Source organism: Oncorhynchus masou, chromosome 33 (genome assembly GCF_036934945.1).
Source record: "Oncorhynchus masou masou isolate Uvic2021 chromosome 33, UVic_Omas_1.1, whole genome shotgun sequence".
Lineage (NCBI taxonomy): Eukaryota > Metazoa > Chordata > Actinopteri > Salmoniformes > Salmonidae > Oncorhynchus > Oncorhynchus masou.
The window spans coordinates 13312695-13328238 of record NC_088244.1 but is presented as its reverse complement, the minus strand read 5'-3'; the positions used below and the strand labels follow the sequence as shown (position 1 = coordinate 13328238).

The following is a 15544-nucleotide window of genomic DNA, read 5'->3' as shown; positions in this document are numbered from 1 at the left end:
CCCCTTGAGAAGACAAGTACCCTGGCTAGCTTACTACTGCCCCTTGAGAAGACAAGTACCCTGGCTAGCTTGAGACGAATACCATTGCTAGCTTACTACTGCCCCTTGAGAAGACAAGTACCCTGGCTAGGTTACTACTGCCCCCTGAGAAGACAAGCACACTGGCTAGCTTACTACTGCCCCTTGAGAAGACAAGTACCCTTGCTAGCTTACTACTGCCCCCTGAGAAGACAAGTACCCTTGCTAGCTTACTGCTGCCCCCTGGGAAGACAAGTACCCTGGCTAGCTTACTACTGCCCCCTGAGAAGACAAGTACCCTGGCTAGCTTACTGCTGCCCCCTGGGAAGATTCGGGCAAATTACTAGACAGACTCGATGCGCTCAATCCATATGCGACAAGACACACATTTGACAGAAGTACCAAAAAATTCTAGTTCTAGTATTGAAGAAGTACAGAGGTTTTGGTATACCTTGCAACACTAGCGCACAGTATAACCTAATTGTATACTGTGTGTGTGTTGTCAAGATGTCATTACTATCGCTGATTATATTCATGAGAATGTGTCCTTTGTGTGTGTGTGTGTGTGTGTGTGTGTGAATGTTTTTGTGTGTGTGTGCATGAGATGGGTTGTCAGAGTCCCCAGGGTGATGGCTCTTATGTTCTGTTCCATGTAGGGCTGTCAAGGTGACCGTATTACCGCCACACCGGCAGTCACGAGTCATGACCACAGTCTAATTTCCTGATTATTGTTGGTCACGGTAATCCCATCCAGAACTGAGCAAAGTAATGGTGCTGATGGGTAGCCTACCAAACTTGCTTACGACCTTCGCTAATGGCCTGGTACTCAGCGCTCTATTGTCCCTCTAATCACTTAATGATTGAATTTGAATAATCTGAATGATGAGGACAAATAGTGATGGGAGATAGCGCTCCCGTTCCAAAATGGACACAGGAATGAACCCAATATGCATGAATACATATTTAAAACCTCTTCCGAAAGGACCTGAAGGACAATCGGTCCAGTCTGAGTTAGGGAAGCAGCAAAAAAGCAACTGTTTTGCTACTTTATTAAACCGAAACCTTGGAGAAAAGGAGAGAGAGGCCCAGAGTGAACAGCTGGAGACTATAAGGGAGTGGAGGCAGAGTGAACAGCTGGAGACTGTAATGAGTGGAGGCAGAGTGAACAGCTGGAGACTGTAAGGGAGTGGAGGCAGAGTGAACAGCTGGAGACTATAAGGGAGTGGAGGTAGAGTGAACAGCTGGAGACCATAAGGGAGTGGAGGCAGAGTGAACAGCTGGAGACTGTAAGGGAGTGGAGGCAGAGTGAACAGCTGGAGACTGTAATGAGTGGAGGCAGAGTGAACAGCTGGAGACTATAAGGGAGTGGAGGCAGAGTGAACAGCTGGAGACTATAAGGGAGTGGAGGCAGAGTGAACAGCTGGAGACTATAAGGGAGTGGAGGCAGAGTGAACAGCTGGAGACTGTAAGGGAGTGGAGGCAGAGTGAACAGCTGGAGACTATAAGGGAGTGGAGGCAGAGTGAACAGCTGGAGACTGTAAGGGAGTGGAGGCAGAGTGAACAGCTGGAGACTATAAGGGAGTGGAGGCAGAGTGAACAGCTGGAGACTATAAGGGAGTGGAGGCAGAGTGAACAGCTGGAGACTATAAGGGAGTGGAGGCAGAGTGAACAGCTGGAGACTATAAGGGAATGGAGGCAGAGTGAACAGCTGGGGACTATAAGGGAGTGGAGGCAGAGTGAACAGCTGGAGACTATCAGGGAGTGGAGGCAGAGTGAACAGCTGGAGACTATAAGGGAGTGGAGGCAGAGTGAACAGCTGGAGACTATAAGGGAGTGGAGGCAGAGTGAACAGCTGGAGACTGTAAGGGAGTGGAGGCAGAGTGAACAGCTGGAGACTATAAGGGAGTGAAGACAGAGTGAACAGCTGGAGACTATAAGGGAGTGGAGGCAGAGTGAACAGCTGGAGACTATAAGGGAGTGGAGGCAGAGTGAACAGCTGGAGACTATAAGGGAGTGGAGGCAGAGTGAACAGCTGGAGACTATAAGGGAGTGGAGACAGAGTGAACAGCTGGAGACTATAAGGGAGTGGAGGTAGAGTGAACAGCTGGAGACTATAAGGGAGTGGAGGCAGAGTGAACAGCTGGAGACTATAAGGGAGTGGAGGCAGAGTGAACAGCTGGAGACTATAAGGGAGTGGAGGCAGAGTGAACAGCTGGAGACTATAAGGGAGTGGAGGCAGAGTGAACAGCTGGAGTCTATAAGGGAGTGGAGGCAGAGTGAACAGCTGGAGACTATAAGGGAGTGGAGGCAGAGTGAACAGCTGGAGACTATAAGGGAGTGGAGGCAGAGTGAACAGCTGGAGACTATAAGGGAGTGGAGACAGAGTGAACAGCTGGAGACTATAAGGGAGTGGAGGCAGAGTGAACAGCTGGAGACTATAAGGGAGTGGAGGCAGAGTGAACAGCTGGTGACTATAAGGGAGTGGAGGCAGAGTGAACAGCTGGAGACTATAAGGGAGTGGAGACAGAGTGAACAGCTGGAGACTATAAGGGAGTGGAGGCAGAGTGAACAGCTGGAGACTATAAGGGAGTGGAGGCAGAGTGAACAGCTGGAGACTATAAGGGAGTGGAGACAGAGTGAACAGCTGGAGACTATAAGGGAGTGGAGGCAGAGTGAACAGCTGGAGACTGTAAGGGAGTGGAGACAGAGTGAACAGCTGGAGACTATAAGGGAGTGGAGGCAGAGTGATCAGCTGGAGACCATAAGGGAGTGGAGGCAGAGTGAACAGCTGGAGACTGTAAGGGAGTGGAGACAGAGTGAACAGCTGGAGACTATAAGGGAGTGCAGACAGAGTGAACAGCTGGAGACTATAAGGGAGTGGAGGCAGAGTGAACAGCTGGAGAATGTAAGGGAGTGGAGACAGAGTGAACAGCTGGAGACTATAAGGGAGTGGAGGCAGAGTGATCAGCTGGAGACCATAAGGGAGTGGAGGCAGAGTGAACAGCTGGAGACTGTAAGGGAGTGGAGACAGAGTGAACAGCTGGAGACTATAAGGGAGTGGAGACAGAGTGAACAGCTGGAGACTATAAGGGAGTGGAGACAGAGTGAACAGCTGGAGACTATAAGAGAGTGGAGACAGAGTGAACAGCTGGAGACTATAAGGGAGTGGAGACAGAGTGAACAGCTGGAGACTATAAGAGAGTGGAGGCAGAGTGAACAGCTGGAGACTATAAGGGAGTGGAGACAGAGTGAACAGCTGGAGACTATAAGGGAGTGGAGGCAGAGTGAACAGCTGGAGACTATAAGGGAGTGGAGACAGAGTGAACAGCTGGAGACTATAAGGGGGTGGAGACAGAATGAACAGCTGGAGACTATAAGGGAGTGGAGGCAGAGTGAACAGCTGGAGACTATAAGGGAGTGGAGGCAGAGTGAACAGCTGGAGACTATAAGGGAGTGGAGACAGAGTGAACAGCTGGAGACTATAAGGGAGTGGAGGCAGAGTGAACAGCTGGAGACTATAAGGGAGTGGAGGCAGAGTGAACAGCTGGAGACTATAAGGGAGTGGAGGCAGAGTGAACAGCTGGAGACTATAAGGGAGTGGAGGCAGAGTGAACAGCTGGAGACTATAAGGGAGTGGAGGCCGTGCGGTGGGTGAATGTGTGAGTAAGACACAGGAGGATCGGAGCACCAGAGCAGGAACAGGGAGAGACCACAACCACTTATCTTACGCTACACTAACTTCTCGCTAATTATTTATCCTCCTGTTCGATTACATAGTACCTGTCTTGACATCATCAAACTGAGAGAAACTAGCTACCTAGGCTACTTGAGGCCAGCCATAATGTTACTGCACTTCTTACAATTAGCTACACGAAATACCAACTCCATTCAGAACATAGCTTAAATAGCAGTCTACCTGTTGACTTTTGGTGATTGTAGCCTTGAATTGTCATTTTAATTTCCCCTTCCGTTGGGTAGATACCCCCTAACTGGTTTGCCACACAAGCTGAGCAGCGATGCAGTTGTCTCCTTCTGTAGGAAGGATCAGAGTGGAGGCCTTTCTTTGTGACTTTTCCCAAATCAGCAATAGAGAGCTAATATTGAGTTGCAACATGCTGCCCTTATATTTTGAAATACATTCCCAGGTTTACAAGCCTTTCACAACTAAATAAATCATATATATTATTGTAATGGTGTAGGCTATATTAAATTGTTGTTTTTTTGTTTTTTTAATCCAGATGTTCCAATGCCCAGAGATGCTAAACATGTTTATGTTAATTAACGGTCAATTACTGTGTGACTGTCTGTCATTTGCATGACAATTACCAGCAGACCGTTACAGCTCTAGTTCCATGCATGTTGTTTTCTCTCCATTCAATGTGCTAACAGCCTTTCATCTCTACAAAACATTAAGATTCCATATTCATACATGGCCAAATATAGAGTTTACATTTCCATTTGTGTAGTTCTCCGTTGTGTAATGAAAAAGCAGTATGGTCCTACAATGCCATTGTGTCAAGCTGCAAATGTTGTTTATGACCATTGTGCTACACACACACACACACACACACACACACACACACACACACACACACACACACACACACACACACACACACACACACACACACACACACACACACACACACACACACACACACACACACACACACATACACATTGGGGACATATCCTGTGGGAGGGTTGGGTCTGGGCCAGGCAGTGCTGCCATGGAAACCAGGGATGATTGGCACCCTGCCTGGAGTAGGCAATGAGGTATGTTGGGAGATAGTAGTTCAATGTGGACTACAGATGTGATTGTTAGTAATGGATGTATCACAACCAGGGAGTCAAATCCATTTCAATTCAGTAAATTCATTCAGAGGACCTTTCAGTATTGTACTTTCAATCCGCTTCCTAAATTGACTGCATTGATGTGGAATTGACCCCACATCCTGAACAGGCCACCCATTGACCCCCCATCCTACAGGTCACTGTATACTCTTATATACAGAAAATGTATCACAATAATAATATTGATTTGATTAACTGATTGAACATACAGTTGTAATCTCATCCCTGTCTCTTTGTCTCTCTCCCACCTGGCTCTATCTCCCTCTCTCTCTCCAGGACATAAACAATCTCCTGTCTCTGTGCCTCTCTCCCACCTGGCTCTATCGTCCTCTCTCTCTCCAGGACATAAACAATCTCCTGTCTCTGTGTCTCTCTCCCACCTGGCTCTATCTCCCTCTCTCTCCAGGACATAAACAATCTCCTGTCTCTGTGTCTCTCTCCCACCTGGCTCTATCGTCCTCTCTCTCTCCAGGACATAAACAATCTCCTGTCTCTGTGTCTCTCTCCCACCTGGCTCTATCTCCCTCTCTCTCCAGGACATAAACAATTGTCTGTCTCTGTGTGTCTCTCCCACCTGGCTCTCTCTCCAGGACATGAACAATCGTCTGTCTCTGTGTCTCTCTCCCACCTAGCTCTATCGTCCTCTCTCTCTCCAGGACATAAACAATCGTCTGTCTCTGTGTCTCTCTCCCACCTAGCTCTATCGTCCTCTCTCTCTCCAGGACATAAACAATCTCCTGTCTCTGTGTCTCTCTCCCACCTGGCTCTATCTCCCTCTCTCTCCAGGACATAAACAATTGTCTGTCTCTGTGTCTCTCTCCCACCTGGCTCTATCTCCCTCTCTCTCCAGGACATAAACAATTGTCTGTCTCTGTGTGTCCCTCCCACCTGGCTCTCTCTCCAGGACATGAACAATCTCCTGTCTCTGTGTCTCTCTCCCACCTGGCTCTATCGTCCTCTCTCTCCAGGACATAAACAATCTCCTGTCTCTGTCTCTCTCCCACCTGGCTCTATCTTCTTCTCTCTCTCCAGGACATAAACAATCTCCTGTCTCTGTGCCTCTCTCCCACCTGGCTCTATCTTCTTCTCTCTCTCCAGGACATAAACAATCTCCTGTCTCTGTGCCTCTCTCCCACCTGGCTCTATCTTCTTCTCTCTCTCCAGGACATAAACAAGCGCCTGTCTCTGCCGGCTGACATCAGGCTACCGGAAGGCTACCTGGAGAAGTTTGCCATGAACAGTCCGCCATTCGACAAGCCCATGAGCCGCAGGCTACGAAGAGCCTCATTGGTCAGTCCACACTCTGCTCTCTGCTCTTAACTTGGCAAGCTGCAATGTAGTCTGAGCCAGCTGTTTTCCTGTGTGTGTGTGTGTGTGTGTGTGTGTGTGTGTGTGTGTGTGTGTGTGTGTGTGTGTGTGTGTGTGTGTGTGTGTGTGTGTGTGTGTGAGTGTGTGAGTGTGAGTGTGTGTGTGTGCGAACTGCGCGGGCACATTTGTGTAGTTCTTTGCTCTGAAATGAAAGCAGTATGGTCCTACATTGCCATTGTGTCAAGCTGAAAATGTTGGTTGTGACCATTGTGCTTGTGTTTCTGAGTGTGGATAAGACATTTGACAGGAAGGCAAAGCGACCATATGAGAAGATTGTCATGACAACGTGGATATACAAATGTAGGCAGGCACAGATATGGTAATGCTGCCAATAGTTCCTGTCTATGGCCCAGTACACACAGATATGGTAATGCTGACAATAGTTCCTGTCTATGGCCCAGTACACACAGATATGGTAATGCTGACAATAGTTCCTGTCTATGGCCCAGTACACACAGATATGGTAATGCTGACAATAGTTCCTGTCTATGGCCCAGTACACACAGATATGGTAATGCTGACAATAGTTCCTGTCTATGACCCAGTACACACAGATATGGTAATGCTGACAATAGTTCCTGTCTATGGCCCAGTACACACATATATGGTAATGCTGACAATAGTTCCTGTCTATGGCCCAGTACGCACAGATATGGTAATGCTGACAATAGTTCCTGTCTATGACCCAGTACACACAGATATGGTAATGCTGACAATAGTTCCTGTCTATGGCCCAGTACACACAGATATGGTAATGCTGACAATAGTTCCTGTCTATGGCCCAGTACACACAGGTATGGTAATGCTGACAATAGTTCCTGTCTATGGCCCAGTACACACAGGTATGGTAATGCTGACAATAGTTGCTGTCTATGGCACAGTACACACAGATATGGTAATGCTGACAATAGTTCCTGTGTATGGCCCAGTACACACAGATATGGTAATGCTGCCAATAGTTCCTGTCTATGGCCCAGTACACACAGATATGGTAATGCTGACAATAGTTCCTGTCTATGGCCCAGTACACACAGATATGGTAATGCTGACAATAGTTCCTGTCTATGGCCCAGTACACACATATATGGTAATGCTGACAATAGTTCCTGTCTATGGCCCAGTACACACAGATATGGCAATGCTGACAATAGTTCCTGTCTATGGCCCAGTACACACAGATATGGTAATGCTGGCCATAGTACCAGATAAGGGCTATTTGGCTTGTAACCATAGGGGAACCATTTTTGAGGCTATTTTTTTTATATAACCTTAATGGAGAATGAAAAATATCTCATTCTGAAAGGTTCGTTGTAGATACTTTTGAAGAACCATACAGGGTTCTTTATTCTGGTCAGCCATATTATATTGTTAAAATTCCATAGGTGTTATTATTGTGTTAATTGACAAGTTGAATCAAGAGAGATACCTCTGGAACAGCTGGGGGTCTCTGAGGAGAGAAGTGAGAACCACTGACTGATTTAGACAGTTGTCAAACGACGCAAGGCCATACGAGAGTCTTTCACAAGACACTGTCACTGGCCATAGTCATATGTAATATGTACGGGCATAAAACAAGACATTAGATAAAGTGGAATGACACTCTCACTCATGGTTGCGCAAGAATAGCTGTGCGTAAACCACACCCTAAAATATTTGAATGAGCCACCTCCCTTACATTGTCACTGAAAGAGGAGAGAACCTTTTAGTGAATTGTAAAGAACAATTAGAGGGCTCAAAATGTTATTTAAGTCATTATGGTTCCACCTGGAACCACCAACCTTCCCAAATAACCCTTGAGGAACCCTACTTTCTGTATGTGTAGGGGGCCGATGCATTCTGCATTAGACATGTGAGCCTGGAGAACTTTCTCTCCTTCTCCCCTGTAGTTATTGAGTGAGACCAGGCAACCTCTCTTTCTCTCTGTTTGAAGTGATTTAATGACTCAGCTTTCCTGCAGGAGTCTTAGAGAGATGAAAGGAGGATGAAAGAGGAAGCATTTGAAGGGAGGGATAAAGGAAGGGGTGGAGAGTGGCGTTTTATAGAAGAAGGATGCATGGGGGAGGGGTCAGGTGTAAGGTGTTTGTGTGGTTAGAGGCGAGTGCTGCAAATGAGTGGCAGGCATGTGTGTGAATGTGTGTGTGATGTAACAGATATCTATAATTCAGTAGTGGAGTCAGTCTGCCCTGCAGTGCTCCTCCCTGCTGGAAAAACACTGGAATACCTTGGAGACCGACCTCTGATGCAATACAGAGGACAGAGAGATAATGAATGACTGATAGGAAGAAGGGCAGAGAGATAATTAATGACTGATAGGAAGGAGGAAAAAATGAATTACTTGTAGGAAGAAGGACAGAGATAATTAATGACTGGTAGGAAGGTGGACAGATAGATAATAAATAACTGATAGGAAGGTGGACAGAGAGATAATCAATGACTGATAGGAAGGAGGACAGATAGATAATAAATAACTGATAGGAAGGAGGATAGAGAGATAATAAATTACTGATAGGAGAGAGGACAGAGAGATAATGAATGACTGATAGGAAGGAGGACAGAGAGATAATGAATGACTGATAGGAAGGAAGACAGAGAGATAATGAATGACTGGTAGGAAGGAGGACAGAGAGATAATGAATGACTGATAGGAAGGAGGACAGAGAGATAACGAATGACTGATAGGAAGGAGGACAGAGAGATAATGAATTACTGATAGGAAGGAGGACAGAGAGATAATGAATGACTGATAGGAAGGAGGACAGAGAGATAATGAATGACTGATAGGAAGGAGGACAGAGAGATAATGAATGACTGACAGGAAGGAGGACAGAGAGATAACGAATGACTGATAGGAAGGAGGATAGAGAGATAATGAATGACTGATAGGAAGGAGGACAGAGAGATAATGAATGACTGGTAGGAAGGAGGACAGAGAGATAATGAATGACTGATAGGAAGGAGGACAGAGAGATAATGAATTACTGATAGGAAGGAGGACAGAAAGATAATGAATGACTGATAGGAAGGAGGACAGAAAGATAATGAATGACTGATAGGAAGGAGGACAGAAAGATAATGAATACCTGATAGGAAGGAGGACGGAGAGATAAGGTGAATTCACCAATTTGTAAGTCGCTCTGGATAAGAGCGTCTGCCGAATGACTTAAATGTAAATGTAATAATGAATGACTGATAGGATTGAGGACAGAGAGATAATGAATGACTGGTAGGAAGGAGGACAGAGAGATAATGAATGACTGATAGGAAGGAGGACATAGAAATAATGAATGACTGATAGGAAGGAAGACAGAGAGATAATGAATGACTGGTAGGAAGGAGGACAGAGAGATAATGAATGACTGATAGGAAGGAGGACAGAGAGATAACGAATGACTGGTAGGAAGGAGGACAGAGGGATAATGAATGACTGATAGGATTGAGGACAGAGAGATAATGAATGACTGGTAGGAAGGAGGACAGAGAGATAATGAATGACTGATAGGAAGGAGGACAGAGAGATAATGAATGACTGATAGGAGAGAGGACAGAGAGATAATGAATGACTGATAGGAAGGAGGACATAGAGATAATGAATGACTGATAGGAAGGAAGACAGAGAGATAATGAATGACTGGTAGGAAGGAGGACAAAGACATAATGAATGACTGGTAGGAAGGAGGACAGAGAGATAATGAATGACTGATAGGAAGGAGGACAGAGAGATAATGAATGACTGGTAGGAAGGAGGACAGAGAGGTAACGAATGACTGCTAGGAAGGAGGACAGAGAGGTAATGAATGACTGGTAGGAAGGAGGACAGAGAGATAATGAATGACTGATAGGAAGGAGGACAGAGAGATAATGAATGACTGGTAGGACGGAGGACAGAGAGATAACGAATGACTGGTAGGAAGGAGGACAGCGAGGTAATGAATGACTGGTAGGAAGGAGGACAGAGAGATAACGAATGACTGGTAGGAAGGAGGACAGAGAGATAACGAATGACTGGTAGGAAGGAGGACAGAGAGGTAACGAATGACTGGTAGGAAGGAGGACAGAGAGGTAACGAATGACTGGTAGGAAGGAGGACAGAGAGGTAACGAATGACTGCTAGGAAGGAGGACAGAGAGGTAATGAATGACTGGTAGGAAGGAGGACAGAGAGGTAACGAATGACTGATAGGAAGGAGGACAGAGAGATAACGAATGACTGGTAGGAAGGAGGACAGAGAGATAACGAATGACTGGTAGGAAGGAGGACAGAGAGGTAACGAATGACTGATAGGAAGGAGGACAGAGAGATAACGAATGACTGGTAGGAAGGAGGACAGATAGATAAGTGATTGGAAGGAAGTAAAGATCTAGATACACACATAGAGGGGGAATGATGGGGGAATAGAGGAGTGGAAGAAGGACATGCAGGAGTGATGTATGTTTGTTTGATGGTAAACCACAGTGTCAGTAGAGGTCAGGTTGGGGTTGGGGCTTTCGGTGAACCTGATTGGTTCAGGTATGTCTCAGGGTGGATCGGACTGGACGGTATGTGATACTGTGTTTCCCAGCATTCCTCAGTATTGATGGTCAGTGTAATATGGGTGAGAGTGTACCGTGGTATGGTTCATAATGCTGTATACTTGGGCATTACTGAGTCTAAATTCATTGCAGACGTTAAATATTGTCATTCTCACAGTTGTGTAACATTATGTGTGATACACTGGTCATTACATGTTCATGCTTATATCATTATTGTGTAGATGGAAGGACGAAATCTAGTCTTTATTCTAATACTATCACTGGACACCTTAAATTAGTCATGCAATCAGCCTATTTCGAGATAAATATGTTTATCCCTTCAAGTGCCTAATTAAAAAAATGAATTCTCTCTGTAATTATTTTGACAGTGTAGTTTTTTAATTATCTGACATAAAACCTATCAGAAGCTAACGAGTGGCGCAGTGGTCTCACTACAGACCCTGGTTCGATCCCGGGTTGTATCACAACCAGCCGTGATCGGGAGGTCCACAGGACGGCTGACACAATTTGCCCAGCGTCGGCCGGTTTAGCGGAGGGTTTGGTAGACCGTCATTGTAAAATAAGTTGTTCTTAACTGACTTGCTTAGTTAAATAAAGAAATAAAAATAGGTTCCATTTGCCAGTTGGCACATTCTTGAAACACTAACTGTACCAGCCTTTAAACACAGGATCAGTTAGTGTGATGAAACATCCTGTTTAGAAAGCCCGTATCGAAGGTGGGGTTTTCAGGAAGAAGTCTATTCTACTGAAAATGATAAAATACATACTATTTTAGATATGGACAGACAAACATCAGTGAGCTATATAAAGATATCTGGGTAAAGCTGTCAAAATGGCCGACATCCTACTTCAAGGGCATCCTCAGGAGTCAATGTGTAACTGAAACAACGATCATGTTAAAAATGATTCTCTCATCTCAATGGAAGTAGGGGCTAATGCCTGTAATTGTATATCCTGACCTTTGACCCTGAGGCACTGAGTCTATCTTTCTTCTTTCATAGCTGTCTCCCAATCCCCATCAATTATTCACTGTGTCGTCCAGTAAGATTCAGTGTTCCGTTGCGTTGAAAGACGCTTGGGGGGGAAGGAAGAGCGTTGGTTGGATGGAGGGGGTAAGAAGTGATGGAGTCCGACAGATGACCCCTGTTGGTTGGAAACATGTCTTGCATCATATCAAACCACACAACACTCAGCAACTACTCTCACTTTCCTGTTAAGGACCGAATGTCCAGATCTGAATGAAATCAAAACCCTGCAACATTTATTGTATTTTTTTGTATTTTGTTATTTAATCAAATTATTATATATTCTTTTACTTTCACCCCTTTTTTCTCCCCTATTTCATGATATCCAATTGGTAGTTACACTCTTCTCCCATCGCTGCGACTCCCGTACGGACTCGGGAGAGGCGAAGGTCGAGAGCCATGCGTGAAATTTCAGATACGTGATATTCATCTGCCCAGTTAGAATGAGGTGTCAGTGTAACATTCTTTTTCCCATTGGTTGTTTGTAATTGATTGATTGATGATGTCCTCATTAAATTGATTGAGCTGTGGTGACTGTCCACTCCTCACGGTCACGCTCAGTGGCCACCGTCGTTCATGAAATGGATCTCTCCACCTCCCACTCTCCTTCCTTCCTTACTTCCTTCTATCCATCCTTCCCTTTTCTCTCCTAGCATCCTTTCCTTTTTCCCTATCTCTCTCCTTCGCTCCCTATCTCTCTCCCTCCCTCTATCTGTTTCTCCTTCTCTGTCTATGTCAACCCCCTGTCTCTTGCGTGGCATCAGTTGCTTCACACACACACACACACACACACACACACACACACACACACACACACACACACACACACACACACACACACACACACACACCCTTATTTGTTTTTTGCTGCTTCATTTTGTTCCACTAAAGTAGGTTTGACCTAGTTCTGTTCTGCGAGCAGAGAACAGAGCCAGTGAAGCGTTGGGAATGGAATGAACCCATTACCCAGCTGATATATTAGTTAGGACTAACACTGGCTTATTGGAGGAACCACTGTACCACACACACACGCACACACACACACACACACACACACACACACACACACACACACACACACACACACACACACACACACACACACACACACACACACACACACACACACACACACACACACACACACACACACACACACACACACATATTGTACATAATCTGTGTGGACAGTACTATACTATACTTTAGGTTCCAATGAGCTAAGGAGGGAGGGGGATGCTAGACAGACAGAAGGACCATTGGTAGGGACATACACACATCCTCCAATGTGTCAGCCGCCTGAAAGCCTGCAGATTTATTTTCCTGCGTGGGGATTGCCTGGGGGGGGGGGTTGTATGTATGAGGGGGGGTTCTATCCAACTCCACCTACATGAGCAGCACCACTCCCCAACAAGGCTGAGGGATCCTGACAGCCACTGTCACATACAGATGTGTGTTTTTATCTGAAAGCATCACCTCAGCGTACCAAGTGTCAAGGCGAGCTATTGCCAAATGACCCTGTGTACTACTGACAGATTACTGTAGGCATGCAACCCCAGGTCAATATTGTATTTGACATTTGGAAAGTGTTGCAGAATAATGTGATTTAAACTGTGAAGTGTAGCATTATAATGTGATTTAAGCTGTGAAAGTGCAGCAAGATAATGGGATTTAAACTGTGAGCATGTAATAGTATAATGTAATTTAAACTGTGAAAGTGTTGCAGGATAATGGGATTTAAACTGTGAAGTGTAGCATTATAATGTGATTTAAGCTGTGAAAGGGCAGCAAGATAATGGGATTTAAACTGTGAGCGTGTAATAGGATAATGTAATTTAAACTGTGAAAGTGTAGCAGGATAATGGGATTTAAACTGTGAAAGTGTAGCATTATAATGTGATTTAAGCTGTGAAAGGGCAGCAAGATAATGGGATTTAAACTGTGAGCGTGTAATAGGATAATGTAATTTAAACTGTGAAAGTGTAGCAGGATAATGGGATTTAAACTGTGAAAGTGTAGCAGGATAATGGGATTTAAACTGTGAAAGTGTAGCAGGATAATGGGATTTACACACAGAAAGAGGGTATTTGATATTGATGTGTATGAGTTTAGCATCAGAGGATTTCTGTAGGGCTCTATCTTAACACACACACACACACACAGGCATCTATGTGTAAGTGTGTCAACCTCAGTCCGAGACGAGCCTCTCACTGTGCTGCTTTTTTGGGCCTTTAAAGAGATCACATGCCTTATTAGTTAACTTGGTCACTGGAGACCCCCCTCACACACACACACACACACATACACACACAAGTCACACACACACATACACACACAAGTCACACACACACACATTATGGTGCAACGGAACATAGGTCACGTGACCATTTCGCACAGACACAGAAGAATAGAAGATATGGCGAGAGAGAGAGAGAGAGCTGGAGAGAGAGAGAGCTGGAGAGTGAGAGGGAGAGAGAGATAGCTGGAGAGAGAGAGAGAGAGCTGGAGAGCGAGAGAGAGAGCTGGAGAGAGAGAGAGCTGGAGAGTGAGAGGGAGAGAGAGATAGCTGGAGAGAGAGAGAGAGAGCTGGAGAGCGAGAGAGAGAGCTGGAAAGAGAGAAAGCTGGAGAGTGAGAGGGAGAGAGAGAGAGAGAGAGAGCTGGAGAGAGAAAGAGAGAGCTGGAGAGAGAGAGAGAGAGCTGGAGAGAGAGAGCTGAAGAGTGAGAGGGAGAGAGAGAGAGAGAGCTGGAGAGAGAGAGAGAGCTGGAGAGTGAGAGAGCTGGAGAGAGAGCTGGAGAGTGAGAGGGAGAGAGAGAGAGAGAGAGCTGGAGAGAGAGAGCTAGAGAGAGAGAGATGGAGAGAGAGAGCTGGAAAGAGAGAGAGAGAGAGAGAGAGCTGGAGAGAGAGAGCTGGAGAGAGAGAGCTGGAGAGAGAGAGCTGGAGAGTGAGAGGGAGAGAGAGAGAGCTGGAGAGAGAGAGCGAGAGAGAGACCTGGAGAGAGAGAGAGCTGGAGAGTGAGAGAGAGCTAGAGAGAGAGAGAGCTGGAGAGAGTGCTAGAGAGAGCGAGCTGGAGAGAGAGAGCTGGAGAGGGAGAGAGCTGGAGAGAGCTGGAGAGGGAGAGTGCTGGAGAGAGAGAGCTAGAGAGAGAGAGAGAACTAGAGAGAGAGCGAGAGCAAGAGAGAGAGAGATAGAGAGAGATAGCAAGAGAGAGAGAGCTAGAGAGAGAGAGCTAGAGAGAGAGAGAGATAGAGAGGGAGAGAGCTGGAGAGAGAGCTAGAGAGAGTGAGAGCAAGAGAGAGAGAGAGCTAGAGAGAGAGAGAGAGCTAGAGAGAGTGAGAGCAAGAAAGAGAGAGCTAGAGAGAGAGAGCGAGAGCGAGTGCAAGAGAGAGAGAGATAGAGAGAGGGCAAGAGAGAGAGAGCGCAAGAGAGAGGGAGAGAGAGAGAGAGAGCTGGAGAGAGAGAGCTAGAGAGAGTGAGAGCAAGAGAGAGAGAGCTAGAGAGAGAGAGCTGGAGAGAGAGAGAGCTGGAGAGAGAGAGAGAGCTAGAGAGAGAGAGATAGCTAGAGAGAGAGAGAGAGCTGGAGAGAGTGCTAGAGAGAGAGAGAGTGAGAGAGAGAGCTGGAGAGGGAGAGAGCTGGAGAGAGAGAGTTAGAGAAAGAGAGAGAGAGCTGGAGAGAAAGATCTAGAGAGAGAGAGCTAGAGAGAGAGTGAGAGAGAGCTAGAGAGAGAGAGAGCTGGAGGGAAAGAACTAG

At 46.0% G+C, this 15544-nt stretch overlaps 1 protein-coding gene across 6 annotated transcripts in view; it reads left to right on the top strand.

Moving 5' to 3' along the window:
* LOC135527865 (cyclin-dependent kinase 17-like) overlaps positions 1 to 15544 on the top strand; it is a 116154-nt gene that overhangs the window by 81504 nt on the left and 19106 nt on the right. For all 6 annotated transcript variants that reach the window (XM_064956481.1, XM_064956478.1, XM_064956479.1 and 3 more), the window contains one exon: positions 6037 to 6162. In XM_064956481.1, coding sequence (XP_064812553.1) covers positions 6037 to 6162 — 126 coding nt within the window. The remainder of the gene's footprint in view (positions 1 to 6036; positions 6163 to 15544) is intronic.